General features: G+C 32.0%; 1 protein-coding gene across 3 annotated transcripts in view; it reads right to left on the bottom strand.

The window, feature by feature from the left end:
* Positions 1-21,451, bottom strand: part of LOC114328931 (probable E3 ubiquitin-protein ligase HERC1) — a 240,144-nt gene extending 218,693 nt beyond the window's left edge. For all 3 annotated transcript variants that reach the window (XM_050659505.1, XM_050659504.1, XM_050659503.1), the window contains exons 1-3: positions 20,381-21,451; positions 6,515-7,119; positions 1,416-1,743 (exon numbers count right to left, since the gene is read on the bottom strand). In XM_050659505.1, the coding sequence (XP_050515462.1) occupies positions 1,416-1,743; positions 6,515-7,119; positions 20,381-20,927 (1,480 nt within the window). In that variant the 5' untranslated portion in view covers positions 20,928-21,451. The remainder of the gene's footprint in view (positions 1-1,415; positions 1,744-6,514; positions 7,120-20,380) is intronic.
* Positions 21,452-21,554: the final 103 nt, after the last annotated feature.

Below are 21,554 nucleotides of genomic sequence, written 5' to 3' on the forward strand. Positions count from 1 at the left end.
AAAATCAAACTAATTTGATTATTGTTTGTGAAATATTGTTTAAACAATTGCATATGTTTAAAAATAATAAACTTTTATTCTCAAGTTAAAATATATGAACAAAGAAAGTTTTTGCTAAAAAAGTTGTTTTTTCAATGGACAGAGTATGTGTTTTTATTTTGCAATAAACAAAAGTATTTATTTATATCGAGATGTACTACAAATTAAGATTTATCAATCATGATCAAAGGTCATTGGAATTCCCAATCAGAGCAAACGTATCCGCTGTCCTACGCTTAGCACCAAAAATTAATATTTATTTAAAAAAATTCCCGACGCCGTGGTAGTTATCCGATTTTAATTTTGCAAATTGCAAATGAAATGTACAATCTTCTTCTATACGTAAAAAAAATCAACTTGCTGTCTGCTTTATTTTCAGTCCTGTAACATTTTGAAAAAATGAATTTTTTTTGCGGAAGCTTAATTGCAAAATTTATTTTGCAAAATCTGTTGAACCGATCTTAATGAAATCCACAGTATTGTTTAATTATATCATAAAGTTTTTCTGAGTAAAATATGAAGGTCCCAAGTGTAGCATAAATGGGTGAAAAACGTATAATGCCAATATTTGTTTTTTATGGTTTTTTCGCAACTATTACTATTTTGCAGCAAGAAAAAGTCGAATTTTTCCTCCATTTTGTGACATTTTGATTATTTAAACAATGTTAGGGGTCTTTCTGGGGTCTTTCATTGAGGCGTCTTCTAACCGTTCTCTCACTTACATTCACATTTCGAACCTCTTGCAGACGGTTTCTTGCAGCAACTGCAGTGGAATGGAGATTTCTTAAAAGTTTCATCACAATAAAATGATCATCTCTTTCTTTGCCAGGTAACTCTTCTACGACCGAAACCAGTGTCGTGAGTATGTAGCAGTCTCTATAAAGTGATGGAAAGCTCTCCGTACTGTAGTTCTCGGAATACCTAAAGATTTGGATACATAAACTTGGCTTCTTCCATTTTGTAACAATGCAATATAATTCAAGCAACATCTACTGTAGATAACACCATATCTTAATTATTCACTTAGTCGAAATACACGTTTGAAAAGCTAAATTACTGTTCAATTAAATGTTTTTAACTTATCAAGCATACATGATCGCAATAAATATTTAAATAGAGACGCAATATGAAACGGTGCATAAAACTTCCAATGAATTTTTATTTTCGGAAATTTATTGGGGGCCACTTTTTTTGCCGGTCAGTGTAATAAAATTAATGCAATTTTTATTTTTTCCCTCTCCTGTAAAATTAGTCAAAATGACATGGGTGGTGTTGTTAGATAAGCAACGATATATTTCATAACAGTTGAGATGCCGCAAGAAACAATTTCAGAAAATTTTATTAAATTGTATCTACCATGTAGATTATAATATTACCTGCATTGATAAATTTAATAGTTTTTCCTAAAAAAGGTCCAGCTATTCTCTCTGGTTGTTTATGTGTTGCACAATTTCCATGCCCCAGCTTCCCATAGTCTCCATCACCCCAGCTATAGACTTGTCCATTTTCCATTAAGGCCAAAGTATGGCCATCACTGCCTTTTGAACTAGATAATTTTTTAACAACAGGATCCAACAATATTCGTTTTGGAAGGCACTGGTTTGCTGATTCTCCTAAGCCCAAACGACCATAGCTACCTTTTCCACAGGCAGTGACAAATCCGTCCCAGTGAATGGCAAATGTGCAATACTGACCAGCCTCAATCTGAAAAATTTAATGAATGTAATGTTACCGGCCAAACCCGATTTCAGGATAAACTAGTTTGTCCGAGACGCGATAGGATAAACTAGTTTAGCCTAGGCCACACCAGTTTATCCTGATATTAATACGGACAATGTAGGATAAACTAGTACGGCCTAGTATAAACATTATAGTATACCTAAGAAGCATAAATAAATAGATATCGGTTCGCTAAACTCAGACACAATTGGCAGGTGATTATAGTAAGTAATTTTGCCAATTGGGTAAAATTGGCAAAAAAAAAATTACTAAATAGTTAATAATTACTAGTATGTATATATAAATAGTTATAGTCTAAGAGCTAGTGAACCCTCCGACTAACGGTCTTCCTGTAAGGCTAGAAATTTGTATAGTGATAATTCATAGCACACCAAGGCTAAAAACCATGACCTGGCAGGCATCAGCCCTGCACTTGTATCTACCAGGTGAATCGAAAAGTGCATAGTTTAGGGGAAAAATAAACTTTCTCCTGTAAAGTTTAAATTTAAGTATGTGTTTGAATAAGTCATTTAGAAGAAATGTGTACAATGACAGGCGATTCTGAACAGCATAAGACCTTGCCAAGCGAGGGGAAAGATTAGGGTTTTTCCCTAAAATTATTTTTTTTTTGCATCGAACAAAGTTTTTTATGTTTTTTGAATCATTACAAACAGAAAAGGTCTTTAGTGACTTTTCTCTTAGGTTAATAGTTTTTGACATATAAGAGATTAAAATTTAAAAATTGCGAAATCGGCCATTTGTAACTAAAAAACTATGTCAAAAACTGAAAATTTCAATGTTGCCAAGGTAGGTAGATATTCTTTAAACATCGATTGATGAAATCCCGAAGCATTTTTTGCAATACAATATCGAAAACCCCTTTGTTTTTTAATTGCTAATCAAGCTGGAGCGACACTGTAGTATACGTGAGGACGTTTGAGTTTGCATAAATTCATTATCTCGAGAATGGACAAATTTGAAGAGAAATCCTCAGACAGGTCGATTTTGATTTTTAAATTAGGACTTTTTGGCATATATATAATACTAGTGACGTCATCCATCTGGGCGTGATGACGTAATCGATGATTTTTTTGAATGGGAATAGGGGCCGTGTGATAGCTCACTTGAAAGGTTATTTAATTCTCTATTTAGTAATATAAACGTTAACATAATTATTTATACAGGGTGCGCAAAAAAATTTTTCTTCTTTTTGTATAAATTAATTAAATAAAAAAAAATTTGTTTACTCTATATAAATAATTATGTTAATGTTTATATTACTGAACAGAGAATTAAATAACCATTCAAATGAGCTACCACACAACCCCTACTCTCATTTAAAAAATCATTGATTACGTCATCACGCCCAGATGGATGACGTTCACTAATATTATATATATATATGGCAAAAAGTCCTAATTTAAAAATAAAAATCGACCTGTCTGGGGATTTCTCTTCAAATTTGCCCATTCTCGAGATAATGAATTTATGCAAACTCAAACGTCCTCACTTATACTACAGTGTCGCGCCCGCTTGATTAGCAATTAAAAAACAAAGGGGTTTTCAATATTGTATTGCAAAAAAACTCTTCGGGATTTCATCAATCGATGTTAAAAGAATATCTACCTACCTTGGCAACATTGAAATTTTCAGTTTTTCACATAGTTTTTGAGTTAAAAATGGACGATTTCGCAATTTTTAAATTTTTAATCGCATATATGTCAAAAACTATTAACCTAAGAGATAAGTCACTAAAGACCTTTTCTGTTTGTAATGATTCAAAAAACATAAAAAAACTTTGTTCGATGCAAAAAAAAAAAATAATTTTAGGAAAAAACCCTAATCTTTCCCCTCGCCTGGCAAGGTCTTATGCTGTTCAGAATCGCCTGTCATTGTAGACATTTCTTCTAAATGACTTACTCAAACACATACTTAAATTTTAAACTTTACAGGAGAAAGTTTATTTTTCCCCTAAACTATGCACTTCTAGCCTTACAGGAAGACCGTTAGTCGGAGGGTTCACTAGCTCTTAGACTATTAGTAATTTTGCCAATTTTGGCAAAATTGACCAAAAACAAAAAAATTACCTACTAAAATCACTAGCCAGTTGTGTCTTAGTTTAGCGAACCGACATTATTTAAACTGAATAAAATATACCCCATTTCACGAATATACGACCCTCTTGGATTATCGCGACAATGAATAATTTAGTGTGCAAAATATGAAGAACGAAAGTAAATTGTAAATTGCAATTATACTGTTGTTTATTGGAGTAATTATTAGAGCAAAATACTTTCATATGCTACTTTTCATGAGCCTTTTTCAGTGCGTCACAAATGATAGGAAAAAAGGTAAGTCCGTGATAATATACATTTTAGTGACATGGCATTTTAGTTAAATCTGACAGTTGTCACATTTTATTTGCAATTTGGCATAAAAACAAATCAATTGTGTTTATTGCATTTATAAAATGGTATTTTCTTTGATTTGTAGAGTCTTATAAATTGTACAGATTATATTCGTAGATATATTATATAATTTGTAAATAATTTTTTTTTTCGATTATAGCGCCATTTATTGACAACTAGAATAAATTTTATAAATGTCACCGACGAAATGTAATCACCGACGTGCGTTTTTTTTCTGTCACATACAATTTCATGCGTTAGAAAGAAATCGAAAACTGTGACGCACTGAAAGATGCTCATGAGAAAAAGTATACTTCTTATGTTGCACACTAAAATATTCGTTGTCGCGATAATCCAAAACAGTCGTATATTCGTGGAATACACCATACTCTGTAATATACTATAAAAAATAATTAGTATTTTTTATAAAAGCAATAGTTATTATACCTCAATTATAAAAATTATTATTGAAGTTATACTTCTTTAGGCGCGATTGAGAGTAAAATTTCATAATACTGCGCGCATGCGCACACAGACAGTATGGCGATTAGTTGCTAAATCTTTCTAGTTATGTATAAATATATCAGTGCAAGAAAAGGTGTGAAAAGAATATATTAGTGTTTTTAGTAAATATATTAATTATAATTTTTGTGTCTTTGGATTTGTCTTCCTCAGGAGAAAGATGAGTATTATTAAAACATTTTATTGTATATTTATTATAATCTTATCCGTCTTATCCAGTAAGAAATTCGATTACATTCAGAAATACACAAGCTAGAACTAACCTTATGTTGAATTCTCCTCTATTCGTCATGTGCAGCTATTATAATGCCTTAAGTATTTACTGCGATATATTTAGCTGCAGTTTAAAGCAACTTATTTCTATGGTCAAGATCTACCTAGGTGATTAATAAATTTATTTCTTTACGTTCAATAGTATGTTGTTCGTAGTTAATCTTTCAAATTATGTATCAGCGCAAATAAGCCATTAAAATAATATATTAGTGTTTTTTAGTAAATGTATTATTTATTATAATTTTTGTGTCTTTGGATTTGTCTTCCTTGTGCGTAAAATAATAAAATATATATTTTTATATTTCACTTGTCACCGTGATGTGTAATTATGTATACGCGAAACGTCAATAACAGGCGCCTTGATAGCCTGGTTGGTAGGGCATTGGACCAGAGATCGAGAGATCGTGAGATCGCGGGTTCAAATCCCGGACGATTCATATTTTTTTTTAATTTTTGGCATTCTTAAGTTTTGGTTAATTTTTGGTAATTATTGTTAATTTTTTGTATTGTAACTGTTAAGTATATTTATTTCGTTGAAATTATATTTTAGAAGTATAACTTCTTACGTGCGTACAAAGTACACACATTCTTTTTTTATTTTTCCATCGAGTGCTTTGCTGTCACTTAGAATTGCGAAGTATCATTGTCTTCTTGCACTTGCATCAGTATGTGGAATACTTTTTGTTGCAGCTGCATTTGATAATTTTTTTTGCAAATCAGAATTCGATATTTGCCCCCAAACTTTTTAAGAGGAAAAAATATAAACTATAAATATAAACTAAGGCTCTAAAATATCTTTAAAGGTTGCAGCTACGAGAGATTCAGTTGGATCCGGACAAGATTTTGTCAAATGCAGCTGTAACAAAAACTGTTCCACAAACAAACGCAAGTGCAAGAAGGCAATAATACTCCTGCAAAGCACTCCTTTGGAAAATAAATCATAATTTTTATAAATGAGGTAATACCACAATTATTACCTAAGACCTAAGTGGAAGGAGGGGATATGTGACATTCTCTAAAATGTTGAGTTGCTTAGTGAATGAAGGTGATATGTGACTAATCTATCATATGAAACTTAGAAACGTCTAATTTAAAATTATATACAATGTTGTTTACTTTGTTGGTGCAGAATGTAAACATATAACCATATGACGTCACGACGCGTTTTGGGCTAGCTGCTATAATTTGAATTTAGAATCGTCTTTAGGGGCCAAACGGAACACAAAACAACTTTTTTTTTCTTTGATAGATGTTTTAAATTATGTTCTGTTGTGAATTATATCATTTTTTTCGAATTTAAAATTGTATGCAAGTTCCCTATAGGGGTCGTGTGCTAGCTCATTTCAAAGGTTATTCAATTTTATATTCAGTAATATAAATATTTTTTTAAACATAGGGTTTTAAAGCCAGAATGAAGATGATTAATTTTTAAACATTTTTTGTACAATTATAAGCACGCCTGTACTTATAATTAATTTAAAATATAATTGGCCACTGGACAGAAAAAATAAGTTTTCTTTATAAAAGCTTTCAAAAATCTTTTTATAACTTACCTGTTGCACTTGACTAAATATCTTTGAATTGATAGGCATCAATATTTTTTCATGGTGGCCCTCTGCTAGCTGGTGGGATGAATTGCTTCCCCAAACATATACTTCACATTTTTCATAGACTCCCAAGTTTGCATCTGTTTCTAAAGTCCCAGCACCACCATCATCAGTTGCCATAGACACCAAAATCTCCATCAGAAATAAAGCAGCAGTGTATACCCCCATTTCGTCATCAGCTCGGTCTGTGAAAACTTTATCTTTACATTTTTTGTGACTTTCAAGTTGAGATATTGCTTTCTTCGCTAACTTGCTCTTAAGTATAGGCTCTTTACAAGACGCATCTAATGCCATATCTATCCATTCAAGAAGGTATCGTAAAGAACCTCTTTGTAAGGCTAAACTTAAAAGTATTTCACAACAAAGCAACTTTCCATTCTTGTCGGCTGCATTTTCCAACAAAACTGCAGTTTTTAAAAAAGAACAAACTTGATCTAAGCTACTTATACCCAAATTTGTAAGTTGGGATTCATTAGAAAGACACAATGGTGGAAGTCTATCAATTAACCCTACAGCTGTTTCCAGAACGGAGTTGCACAGTGATGGAATGCCTGAAAAAAAGTTATTTAAAATATAATGTTTTAGAAAGCAAGAACCAAATATTTAAATTATTATAAGATATTCCAAATAACATTTTTTATTGTTTTACAAAATTACAAAAGTAACACTCTCTCTAGACCAGGGGTTCCCAAACTGGAAGGGGGGCGAGACAAGTTGAACATTGAATTAAATTTAGTTATTTTTTTAAAATTCAAAATTAACCGCTTGTTAGACTGTGTCTGGTAACGCAGAGTAAGCAAAAGTTATCTCAAATACCTCTTTTTGACAACACTGTGAAACGCCGCATTGATGATATGACCGAAGACATACAAAACCAGGTAGTTGATGCAGTAAAATAATCGCCATTTTTTGCTATTCAGCTAGACGAGAGTATTGACAGCACAATGTTCTCAGTTAATTGTTTATGTTCGGTATATTCAAAACGAAAGAATGAAAGACGAGCTACTCTTTTCTACAGAGTTGGAGACTGGAGACCACGACAAAAGCTATTAATGTTATGAAAGCAGTGTGAGAGGTTTTTGACAAACATGAACTCTCTTTGCAAAAACTGATCAGTTTATGTACAGATGGCGCACCTTCAATGCTTGGTTTTCGCTCAGGCTATCTGCAATTAATAATAGAGAAAAATGCTGATGTGATTGGGATACATTGCTTTATACTTCGACAAGCCTTGGCAGCAAAAACCCTTGCAAATGAACTTATGGCTGTCTTAAAGTTGTGTATTACAGTAGTGAAGTACATAAAAAAACAGTGCGTTGAATACTCGACTGTTTAAAACTCTTTGTGGAGATTTAGAAAGTAATCCCAAAACACTGCTACTTCATACAGAAGTACGATGGCTCTCAAAAGGAAACATGTTGGCAAGATTATTTGACCTTTGAGATGAAGTAATCACCTTGGAACATCAAAAGCAAAATGAGCTAAACATAGCCTTCAAAAAACATTGTACCCAAGTAATATTGGCTTATTTGTCAGACATTTTTGACTCGTTGAACAGCCTTAACCTAAAACTGCAGGGTGGAGACTCAAATATAGTAGTTACTCATTGTGATGGAGGCTTAATTACTCAACTTTGGAGGCGTAAAATATCAGCAAACCCCTGAAATTATTCAAATTTTTCTAAAGTAGAGCCAATCTTAGAAGAAACACGCTTCAAGGACATTTATGAAGGATCAAGTTTGAAAATCCAAATATCAAACCATTTGGAGAGCCTAATTGAAGAGTTCCAGAAATACTTCCCAAACACTTGTGACAATTTTATTTACAGAATGTCAACTGATCCATTCCATGTCAACATAGACTCCCTACCTGAATCACTTCAAGAAGATGCTTTGCAAATAAATCCAAATGAGTTTTGGCATGATTCCTCTGCCAAATAATTTGTTATAATTGACAAACCTTCATTTTGGTTAAAATATTTAAAAAAGTAAATCTTAGTGTATCACGGGAAGCTCTTCATTTATATTTGCCTTTTTCAAGTAACTGTGCGATTTTCAACACTTGTGGCAATTAAAACAAAGCATCGGAATAAACTTGATGTTGCTAGTGACTTGTGCTCTGCACTTACTAAAACTTAGCCACGAATAGGCATACTAGTAAATAAAACGCAAACACATCCATCTCACTAACCAACCTGATCTATTTTTCTTTTATTAATAATTTTTGTATTTTATGGAAACTGATATTGTTGTATCTTGTGGCAGAATAAATAAATGTTTTGTTTTGTTCCTATTTAGGCGCATACAATTTATTGTAAAGGGGGGGGGGGCGCGAGAAGCTTTCATTTCAACAAAAGGGGGCGTGGTACAAAAAAGTTTGGGAACCCCTGCTCTAGACAATGTAGATATAAATAAAATAATCCATAGACACTTAAGAGAGTAAGTAGAATATAGAAATGTAACAATAATAAAAAATTCATCATTGGAGAATCCACATGAAAATAACCAAAAATCTTCGAAATGTGGCAAATGAAATATGAAATTTTAATAAATATGAAATAAAGCAAAACAATAGAAAAAATAGTAAAAAAAAAATAAAATGAAAATTTTATTAAAAATTTAGTTTAATAAGTACAATTTCCTTTTTTTTAGGGGATATACATTTGCAATAAAGTGTAGTAAAATTTTATAGAAAAAACACAAATTTGAAATTTTATAGGAGAAGTTTTTTTATATAATTTTATAGTAGAAGATTTACACAAAATGCTTTTTAAATACATTCTTTTTTTCGAATCCTGAGAAAACTAATAAATATTTTTGAAATATTTAAAAGCAGAATTAAAGATTACATTATTACCGAGGGCCGAAAGTCGCTGAAAACTTCTATAATGTTTATTTTAATAAGTTACAGAGGTGAAAAAAAGAAAAAATTGAGTGTGATTTTTAATTTCAAATATCTCATTCAAAAGAAATATTTTTTTATTCTAAGGGACTTTGGCCCCTCGGTAATAATGTAATCTCTCATTCCACATTTAAATTTTTCAAAATATTTATTAGTTTTTTCAGGATTCGAAAAAAATAAATGCATTAAAAACCATTGGTCCGAAATTTTTCGCCTACGCTCTTAATGCACATTCTTTAACAAACCCTTGTCTTACTTCTTCCTAAGACTAATGAAGACAGCCGCTTAGTTTTTTCAGGAATCAAAAAAAATGAATGCATTAAAAAGCATTGGTCCAAAATTTTTCGCCTACGCTCTTAATGCACATTCATTAACAAACCCTTGTCTTACTTCTTCCTAAGACTAATGAAGACAGTCAAAACTTAGCTTAAAAACAAATTATTTATTTATACAGTAGCATTAAAACCAATATGGTGTAAAACTATGGGGTACGGCCGCAAACACAAACATAGAGATATTAGAATGCTTTCAGTTGAAGGTATTGTACCCTCGGAGATGACTGGGAAAATTTACACTCAAAATAACAAATTCAGTTTGGCAACACTGTGTACTCTTTTAAGTAATATATCTCTCTTTTAAGATGTAACATATCTCTTTTAAGATAAACAGAACTATAATTTAGTCCAGACAAATTAATATATTTTTTTGCCAACAAAAATGAAATTTTTCAACCAAATAATGTTCCAAATATGATGTTCAAAATCATTTTTAATTGGGTTCTGCTAATGAGCTTGCTTTTTTTGTCATTAAAGTAGAAAAAACTTTAAATTTCACTCATTAAATCATTACCGTCTTAATTATTTTAACTGTACTAATATCCATCCACTAATTCGGAATGATTAATGGGTTGTTAAAACATTTTATCTGTAGCGGCTTCTGGAATGTCTTAAAAATATCGAATTTCATTGATAAAATGCGCATATCCCTCCGATCTTCGCTTGATCATACTACGGACCATAACAAATGCACCTTGGTTTATACCAAAGAGGGAAATTCGAGATGATCTCCAAGTAGCCACAGTTAAGGAAATACTAAGTGAATACAGCAGCCGCTATTTGGTAAAATTGGAGAACCACAAAAACCATCTTGCACTAAACCTGCTACATAATAGTGAGCAGACTCGGAGACTGAAGAGGCAAAACCCATTGGAGCTACCATATAGGTTCTAAGCAGCAGTAGTGAAGTAGTTAGTGTTAAAGGCACATTTCAATAAGCAAAGAGACTAGTGGAGTTTTTGTTTTGGAGTTTTTGGATAACAAATCCAAATTTACAGATACACTCTTACGTACAAACAAAAAACATGCTTATAATTTTTATCCACTGATTGTATGTAGTAGTGATGTAACGAATGTCATTTTTTGAACATTCGCGAATACGAATGCGAATGCGAATATCTGCTACCGACATTCGCGAATGCGGATGCGAATGCGAATGTCCAGTTTTTTAATAATTTGTTTATATTTTGTAATGTTGCCTAAATTTATATTGAAAAGTTAATTGGTATTTAGTGTAAATCAATCTGAATATTAAGCTTTATCACATAATACCAAATAATAAAATAAAGTGAAAGCTGATAATGTGATTATTCGAGGTTAAGTTACCTTTTCTTAATAAAAGAAAAGTTGAGAAGTGAATAGATTTTCATTTTATTAACCTAATAATATCTTCAAATGATTTTTTTTCTGATATTCATATTCGCAAAACATTCGCACAAACTTCGCGAATGCAGATGCGAATGCGAATATGCAAAAATATGCGAATATTCGCGAATGCGAATACGAATATTCGTTACATCACTAGTATGTAGTAAATAAATTTTAATAAAAAATTTAATTTAAAGGAAATGGTAAATTGTTTGTAAACACATCATTAAACACTATGAAAGAATGTTCTTTGTACTCCATAATCAGTTGTATTTACTTATTATAATCACTTAATTACTGCATATAACTAAACAAAATTGTAAAAAATAAACAGTCAATTTAGTCTACAGTATATTGTGAAGGCACTGTCTCCAGATGGTACTGTAATGTTAACAATGCATATAAAGGTATAGAGCTTCATGTCCACTTGGTACCCTCTGCATCTAAACATGTGGTGCTTATCTCTGTTATTGTTTTTAACACATTGACGGACAGAACGTCTATAGACGTCTAATTTCCATTGATGTAATGTGACACAACGTCTATAGACATTGCATTTTTCCCTATTCTACTTTGCAAAATACATATAGTATCACAAAACTTGTTTATACATTTGACACACTGTCCGTCAACGTGTTAAGTAGAACATAGTGTGATATACCTGTGTAGAGTAACAAAAGTGCAGTAAAGCTATATAGTCCAGGAACTGAAGCTTTTCAGCTCGCAATTTTTACAGAATGGATCGATTTGCTTGAAAATTTGAGAATAAGTAGTGGATAGTCCAAGGATCAAAATCTATATGATGCCGAAAGGCGCTGGGGGTGGAAATTTTTTATTATATTTTGACCGCAAAAGTTGATAAAAACATTCATTTTAAGCAAAAAATGTTCTATAGAATTTTTTGACAAAATTAGTATTTTTCGATTTATTCGCTATCGAAAGTGTTAGTTTTATATCGAAAAAATCAATGTTTTTCGATATTATTCTCATTTACGATTCACTCAATTTTTGCCGTAAAAAAATTTTTTTCAAAGCAAGATCTTGGAATTTAAATAACCTGCAATTTCATATTTAAACATTTTTTCGTATCTCTGATGCTAATCTTTCTGTTCTGAAGAAAATGGCATTTTTTACCAAACTACAAAAATTCGTTATTCGCTTTTAACTCCAGTTTTTTTTTAAAACTAATCATTCTAAACCAGTCAAACTTCTGGAATCTCTTACTAATACATAAATAAAGAAGTAAGGCCAATGACTAAAAACACCGCTAACTTACATTATTAAGCTTCGATTTGGATCTCTCCTTTTTTTTTCAAAAAAATATATTCATTTTTTAACCGTAACTTTTTTATTTTTTATCCTAGAAAGTTTGGCAAAAAAGAATTTTATAGGTCTCTACAAGATCTATAAAGCTATTGATATTAAATCCTTTTGAAACCCTATTGCCCGATTTCACCAACGATACCTAAACAGTTGTCTTATTAAGTAATTCCTATCGATAGGAACTGTCTAAGTCAATACTTACGAACAATAGCGTTTCACAACTTTAAGAACTGCTTATCTAGGAAATTCTTTCCTAGGTATTAATTTAGGTACGTTTGAACTATTTTTAATAAATAAAAAGAAGAATAAGATGAAATGACCTTACTTTTTCGATTATTTGTCATTACTATTTGTTTGCCAAGTTGGTTTTATTCAGTTTTGTACTGTGATATTTAGTTATTTTATTTGGTAGTTAGTTATTTGTGAATTAAGTTTGTCAAATCTTGTATGTTATTTGAATATGTACAGTGAAATGGAGGAAAAGAAAAGACTTGTAAATTTCACATGTGACGAAAAAAAGTTAGTTGAATTGTCGTTAATGAAATAATTTTAAAATAAATAATATATTGAAAATTGCTTCTTTTATTATTAATTTTTAATGACACGACACACTTTTAGTGATATCATGAATGGGTTTTTGAAACACAACACTAGTTTCTTACGTAGTAGGTAGACTATATAATTTTGTCAATAGACCTGTAAAAAACTCCAAATGATTTTCTATGTTTTCCAACACATATTATATTATTAATATAAAAGATAATACAAAATTACAACTAATATACCTAATATTACAGAATAACAGAAAAATTAAGGTAAGAAGCAAATTATTGACAAACGTCACAAGTACATTAGTCAAAATTGTAAAAATATAACCTGACTGTCAACGATAAGTAATACCTAAAATTTAGGGAGATCGAAAACCGTATCCTAACATAAGGTAATGCTTAAGCGGTTTAGGCAATTCTTATCGTATGGTGAAATCCGTTTTAGAGTTAGGAAGTACCTAAACCCACTTAGGTAATTCTTAAATATTTAGGTATCGTTGGTGAAATCGGGCATATGTCTCAAAAAGAGGTGAGTGTCAAAGGGTTGGTAAAGGTGGATTTTGCATGTTATTACAAGTCTAAATTGTCAATAGCTCACTCAGTTTTTGCCATAGAAAAAATGTTTGCTAACTCCGTACTTGAGAAGTAAATAAGCTACAATTTTATATTTACATATTTTTTCGTATCTCTGATGTTAATCTTTCTATTCTGAAGAAAAGACATTTTTTACCAAACTACAAAAATTCGTTATTCGCTTTTAACTCCATTTTTTTAAACTAATCATTCTAAGCCGCTCAAACCTTTAAAACCTATTATTAATACATAAATATAGAAGACCAAATAAGGTCAATGACTAATTTTAATTAGGATGGTAGGTAGGGGGAAGTTTCCGATCACTTTTTCGCTGAAAAAAATAGGGACTGACATTCTTTTCATAATAAGTCACTTAATTTTTGAGCTAGATACTTTTTTTTTATTTCTGTAGATAGATATTTTTAAATGCTTTAAATTAGTTTCAACAAGTTATCCTCAAAAAATACACAGTTTTCCCGTCTTTCGAATTTGAAACTACAATATTTAGCATTTGACGAAGAAGAGCTAACATATAATAAAGTGTAGCTCGATTACTATTGGTCTTAAAGAAAATAAAAAAAAACATTTTTTTGTTTTTGTTTTGTTTATTTTTTCAAAAAATCAAAAAAACTAATTGTCAACAACAGACACAAAACATCTGCTCCTAAAAATTCTTTGAATTTCATAGTTTAAAGTGAGTCTTTTATTTTGAAAATAATATCATTTTGTGGACAAAGTTGTGAGTTATACAGTGGCTGTATCCGTTTTTGTCCTATTTTTGAGGTATTTGTGTAATTTGCAATATACTGCTAAAAATAAAATACTAAAAATTTTAATTGTACAAAAAACTAGTTCTGATAAGGTAATTTGAAGATAGGCCAGTTAATGAGTTTGGCTTGTATATGGATTTAATTTAAGCAAGCAGAACCTTTACTCATTATAGGCCAGGTGTTAATTTGATTTTGCTTCATTAGTGAACTTAATATCTCCAATTCAACTTTAAAATGGTTAGCAAATGTTCCAGTTGTAATGATGATCTTCTTGACAAGTTTGTCGCATGTGATAGCTGCCATGTTACTGTGCACCAGTCTGAACACTGTACTGGTTTATGCGCCTCTGAACTACGCGCTGTTGTTATCCAAAAAAGAACCTTAATGTATTTTTGTGCTGATTGTCGTTTATCTTTTAAAAGTGTACCCAAACTTATTAGGGAAATTGACAATTTTAAAAATGAACTTAGTGCTTTGAAACAGGACATGTTAAAACTTAAGGCTGAAAAAGGTGCTAATTCATTTTCTGTTGATGATGTGGTAAACGAGCTTCATGAACGGGAAAAAAGATCTAAAAACATCCTCATTTTTAATCTTTCTGAATTAAGTAACACTTCTGAAGATGCTTCTCAAGTAAAATCTATTTTATCAAAGGCCCATGCCTCCATCAACACAAATGAAGTCAAAATCTTACGCTTTGGAAATGTGAACAAGAATGGACATCGTCCCATTAAAGTAATTTTTTCTTCAGCAAGTGATGCTCTTCATGTTATTAAAAACAAACAAACAGTTAGTCGTGAAAAAAAGATATATTTTATTTTAGATCAAACCCCTAACCAAAGAAAGCTTTTAGATAGTCTTAGGTCCGAGCTTTCAGAGAGACAAAATGCTGGAGAGGTTAATCTCACGATTAAGTATTTCAATAACATACCTAAAATCATTCAAAAAAACCTTTAAACTCTACTGACTTGGGCAAGTTTACAGTCTATTACCAAAATGTCCGGGGTCTCAGAACAAAACTTACTGAATTAAGCCTCAATGTTTTTAATTGTACCTATGATATTATCATTCTTACAGAAACTTGGCTCAATAGTGACATTGCTGATGCTGAAATTGGTCTTGTCAATTACAATATCTATAGACAGGATCGTACACCTGCCTCTAGTTCATCTCTTAGAGGGGGTGGAGTATTAATAGCTATTTTAAAGAAATATTCATCATTACGAATCCAATCTGATCCTTCTATTGAACAGCTGTTTGTACGGTTCCACGGCAAACTTATTCTGGGAGCTCTATACATTCCACCTCAATCTCCAGCCTACACCTATCAAGTTCATGCTGACCAACTGATGCTTCTAAGTGAACAGTTTTCATCCCTGAAATTTCACTTATTTGGTGACTATAATCTCCCCTCAGCTAGGTGGAGAGTTGAAGATTATTGCTCTTCTGCAACCTCACAAACTTCATCACCTCTAGCTGTAGTTGATGCCATTGAGGTTGTTTCAAATATGTGTGCTTATCATAATCTTTTTCAATGTAACTTTATATTTAATAGCAGGGGTGTTATTCTGGATCTTATCCTGGCCCCAGAAGAGCTTGTCATTTCTGAAGCTGACGATGCTCTGGTTTCACCTGACTCTCATCATCCTCCTCTGTTAACATCATTGCAGCTTAATGTTTTTGATAGGTCAATTTCTGGTAACGAATATTATTATGATTTCCGTAATGCAAACTTTCCAGCAATTCACCAATGTCTAGAATATATAGAATGGGATAACCTGTTTCGTGGTAGAGATCTTTCCGACATGATCGCTATGTTTTATGACATTATTTACTCTCTCATTGAACATTTCACTCCAGTTAAATATTTTAGTACTAAGAAATTTCCTTGTTGGTATTCTTCTGAGCTTAAGCAATTGTTAAAGGAAAAAATAAAAGCTCATAAAATTTATAAAACCTTAAAGACTCCTGAAAGCTATGCTGATTTTTGTCATCTGAGAACAAATTGTAAAAATCTATCTAAATGCTGTTATGACAATTACATACGTTTCACCGAATTTTCTATACAAAATAACGCAAGGCATTTTTGGAAATTTGTAGGTAGCAAGTGTGAAAACAATTGTATACCTGACTCAATGACCCTGAATGACTCTGTAGCTTCATGTGGCAATGATATTGCCAACTTATTTGCAGATCACTTTTCATCAGTTTATAGTGATATTACTTAAAATTGCAATGTTGACCATATTCAGTCTCAACTCAATATCTCATCATATCGTATCCAGATTTCCAAAATTTACGAAAAGCTTTCATCATTAAGTGTCAACAAGGGTCCTGGGCCTGATGGTATACCACCTAATTTTCTTAAGGAATTCAGTTTTGTACTATCGCGACCTTTGTTTCATATATTTAATAAATCTTTAGATGTAGGTCAGTTTCCGGACTTTTGGAAACTTTCTTATGTCACACCAATATATAAATCTGGTAATAAGTCTAATATTAGTAATTACCGCCCTATATCTATTCTTAGTGTTATACCAAAAGTGTTTGAGAGTATTATAACTGATTTCCTCACCTTCGATAGCTCCGGGATCCTAAACTCTCAGCAATTTGGTTTTACTACAGGTAAGTCTGCTGAACTGAGTTTGTTGACCTATGTTGATTTTCTGTCTGAAGCCTTGGAGGAGGGACTTCAAGTTGATTCAATTTATACTGACTTTTCCAAGGCCTTTGACAGAGTAAATCATGAACTCCTGATTCAAAAGCTTAGCTCCTATGGCATAAGTGGACCTTTGTTGCAGTGGTTACAGAGTTATTTAACCGAAAGATTTCAACAAGTTCGAGTAAACCACTTTTACTCACAAACCTTTCCAGTTAAGTCAGGTGTACCACAGGGGTCCCATTACTCTTTAATATATTTATTAATGATATTACCAACTGTTTTCACGATTGTAACGCCTTGCTATTTGCTGATGACTTGAAGTGCTTTAAAGTTATAAAAAATCATTATGATGCTGCCATATTGCAATCAGAACTGAATAACCTCTCTGCATGGTGTTCACTTAACGGTATGAACCTTAATTCAATCAAATGTCATGTAATTAACTTTAACCGTACTCACCACCCAATATTATCAAACTATTACATTGATGGCCAATTGCTCAACACTGTTAATAGAATCAAGGACTTGGGGATTACACTGGAAAACTCTCTTTGTTTCAATACTCACATCATCAATGTCATTCAAACATCTATGAAAATGCTGGGTTTTGTAAAAAGAACAACTCGTGATTTTACAAACATATCCAGTATTAGAGTTCTTTACTTCTCTTTGGTCAAGTCTCACCTTGAGTATTGTTCTTCAGTGTGGTCCCCACACTACTTGGTCTACATTAGGAAACTTGAACAAGTCCAAAATAGTTTCTTCCGTTACATTGCTTTTAAGCTTCATACCTATCAAGATTACGCTGTATGGCAGCATCAACTGCAGGTCCCTTCTCTTGCAAGCAGGAGAAAACAAAGGGACCTTTTGCTATTATTCAAGATCTTAAATGGTATATGCAGTTGTTCTCAACTACTTAATAAGATCGCACTGTTTGTACCACCTCGCACCACTAGACAAGTGCGAACATTTTATGTACCATTCCACAGGTTTAATTATTCACTTTTTTCATTCGTACCCAGAGTCTTGAATTTAGCAAACTCCCTTTGCAATTTACAACTGTTCGACAACTCCATCAGTCGTTTTAAAAGAAATTTAGATGGGATCAATATTTGAGTGAAGCGTCTGTAATTTGTTAACTTGGTTTTGTAATTTGTTAACTTGGTTTTATGATATTATTTCATAGTACATATTTACTTCTAATATTATATTTATATTTCTGTATGTCTGTTTTTTATATTATATTATGTTATTGTTTTTTTTCTGTACACTATGTATTTTTGTAGAATTGGGCTTGCCCGTAAAAAATAAATAAATACCTAAATACCTAAAAGGTACATTTTTGTTAAGCAAAGTTGTTTTGATAAAACGAAAACTTTTGCCAGATTGTCACAATGACATAAAATGTGCTCTGCTGTTTCTTCTTCGAGGTGACAGAATCTGCACAGGTCATCATCTGCCAATCCCATCAGCTTTAAGTGCCTATTCAGCTTACAGTGCCCTGTTAGCAGACCTACTATGGCTTTGACTGTTTTCCTGTCTTTGCTTATTAGGTCTGCCGTAAATTTTGGCGAATGTTCTGTAATGAACTGTTTCGCCTGTCTTTGACCTGGTGAATTCCTCCACCATTCCAAAGATTTGTGAGCTACCCACTTTCTTGTAGCCGTTCTTTAACTGCCTTTGCAACGCCGCAGAAGGGTTCCGGTCCAACGAATGGCATTGATGAGCCTTGTTTGGTCATTTCATCTGCTTTTTCATTGCCCTTATGACCCTCGTGCCCCGGTACCCAGGCCACTGTAACATTGCTACGATATCCTAGTTTATTTAGGGCACTCACACAATCCCATACTAGCTTAGCAGGAGATCATAGTGATATCAAAAATTATCGGCCAGTTTGTATTCAGTCAGCCTTATCTAAAGTATTTGAAAAAATCGTTTTGCCAAGTTTGGATAATTGTTTTAGGAACATTATTACGGACAACCAACATGGATTTGTAGGCGGACGTTCTACTCTCACTAACCTCTTTTTGTATATCGATAGTATAGGTACAGCAATGGATGAGAGTTACGAGGTGCACTCTATATACACCGATTTCAGTAAGGCCTTTGACCTACTAGATCATAATGTCTTAATTACAAAGCTGAGAAACTTTGGTATCACTGGTTCTTTATTAGGTTGCTTTACTTCGTATTTGCAAGGAAGAACATTGCAAGTAAGATCAGCAGGATGTGTTTCTAATGGATTTGAAGCCGTGTCAGGGGTTCCGCAGGGTTCCCATTTGGGTCCTAAGCTTTTTCTGTTGTTGGTAAATGATATTGGTAGGAACTTTAAATCTGAATATCTGATATTTGCAGACGACTTAAAGATATTTAAATGCATTAGGTCAGAATCTGATTGTGAGGGTTTGCAGAGAGACTTGGATTCTTTAGTACATTGGTGCCAGGAAAATTATCTTAGATTGAATGCTTCGAAATGCTCATATATTATTTTTTCACGTAATAAGACCACCAGTGATTTTAAATACAAGATAGGAGATGTGGATTTATCTAGGGTTCAGGTAATTAAGGATTTAGGTGTGTTACTGGATAGTAAGCTAAGTTTCGTGGACCATTATGATGCCATTATTGCACATGCTAATCGGACATTAGGGTTAGTCATCAGAATGTCATATGATTTTAATAATTTGTTTGTAATTGTGAGATTGTTTTTGAGTTATGTTCGTTCATTACTAGAGTACTGTTCAGTGATTTGGAGTCCAAGTTATGAGAATCACAAATATTGAATTGAATCGATTCAAAATAAATTCGTTAGATATCTGCGGTATAGATTAGGTACTAGAGGTGAATTCCAGTCAGGTCATGCAGATGTTTCATTTGCACCGTCTAGAGGATCGCAGGCGATACTTTGACCTTAATTTCGTATTTAAGGTGTTAAATGGTATTATTGTTGCACCTAGCATTCTGGGTCGAATAGATTTTTATGTTCCAGCTAGGAATTTGAGAAGATGTCCCTTGCTATCTGCTAGATCGTGCAATACACGTCATGCAGAAAATATGCCTTTAAATAGAATTGTTTCTAGTGTAAATGAGTTTCCAAATATAGACTTTATGGGAGTCACACTAAATACTTTTAAAAGGACTATTTCACGTGAATTATTTTAATTTGATTTTAATTTTTTGATGTCGTTAGTTTAATTGTAAGTAATGTAAGTTAACTTGTGTTCAATGTTTAATTTTGACTTTTAATTTTAATTGTAAAATGGAGTTTTCCGTCAATAAATATTAATTTAATATTACATATTATGTGATTCAATCATAAAAAAAATACTTACCAAGAATTCCACTGACTTGCCAGTTCTGTTGTAGTAGAGAGAACAGTAAACTAAGACCTGTTTTTACACCTACTTCCAAAAGTGCTTGTGAACCTGATACTACCTCTCTGGGAGCCAAAGACATCGCACTAGTGCTAGTACTAGGTTCACTAGTAGTACTATCTGTTTTTTCTTTATCATGGTATTTCATTAGTAATCCATAATATATCCTTTTTAAAATTAACAGCCTTTGTTTCAAGATAACAGAAAACTGTGTTGATGAACATACTTCTTTGGCTAATTGTAACTGGGATGTTAATAAAGATGTAATATAATGATTTAAATCGTTTGTTGATAACGGATCAAACTGAAAGCTAGGCAGTACTTGAATGTCACTATAAGATGACCCATTAGAAGGAATGATCCTTATTTCCTTGCTTTGAAGAAGAACATCATACATTGACTGCACAAGATCTCTATTGGCAATGTTATCACTGTTCTTTAATGCCCATGCTGAATTCGTATGGTCTATCCATCCCAGTTCTATGTTATTATATGCACCTTCCATTATTTATTGTTTGTTGATAATGAGGACAATGACCATTAAAGCTAAATTAATGCAACAAAGTTTTTAAACTTCAGAACTGTTTATTTACTCCATTGGAAAATGATGAGTAAAAAAATTTGTGGATGTCTTGATAAAATATCTATTTAGCAACTAAATAGCAACTTTCACCATAAATTTCGTTTTCGTAAATATATAATGATAACTGTCAAAAACTTTAACGCATTGTTTATTCCCATAGAATAAATGTCATATGATTGTCAAAAAAATACTAAAATTGAATCAAGTAAGTATTAAAATTAATTAAATTTTAAATATTTCCATAATTTACGTTTATATTTAATCTAGATTTACTTTAATATGTTATTAAAAAACAATTTAGAGTTTAATTTAATCAAAATTTATTTTGGAAAATTTGTCATATTGGAAAAATCCTTGTCTGATTAAGCTGTCAAGTCATATTATAAAAGTATGAAAGTACAAAATAAATACATGTTGTACCTGATCGTGCCTGATCCTAATAGTTAAATTTAATCTACAGTTTTAATCAGTTATTTTTGTTCAAAGTTAATAAAAAATAAACTTTAATACATTCTTTAAAAATATTTTTACACAGCTTTTTACACGAAA

This window comes from Diabrotica virgifera, chromosome 8 (genome assembly GCF_917563875.1).
Source record: "Diabrotica virgifera virgifera chromosome 8, PGI_DIABVI_V3a".
Classification (NCBI taxonomy): domain Eukaryota; kingdom Metazoa; phylum Arthropoda; class Insecta; order Coleoptera; family Chrysomelidae; genus Diabrotica; species Diabrotica virgifera.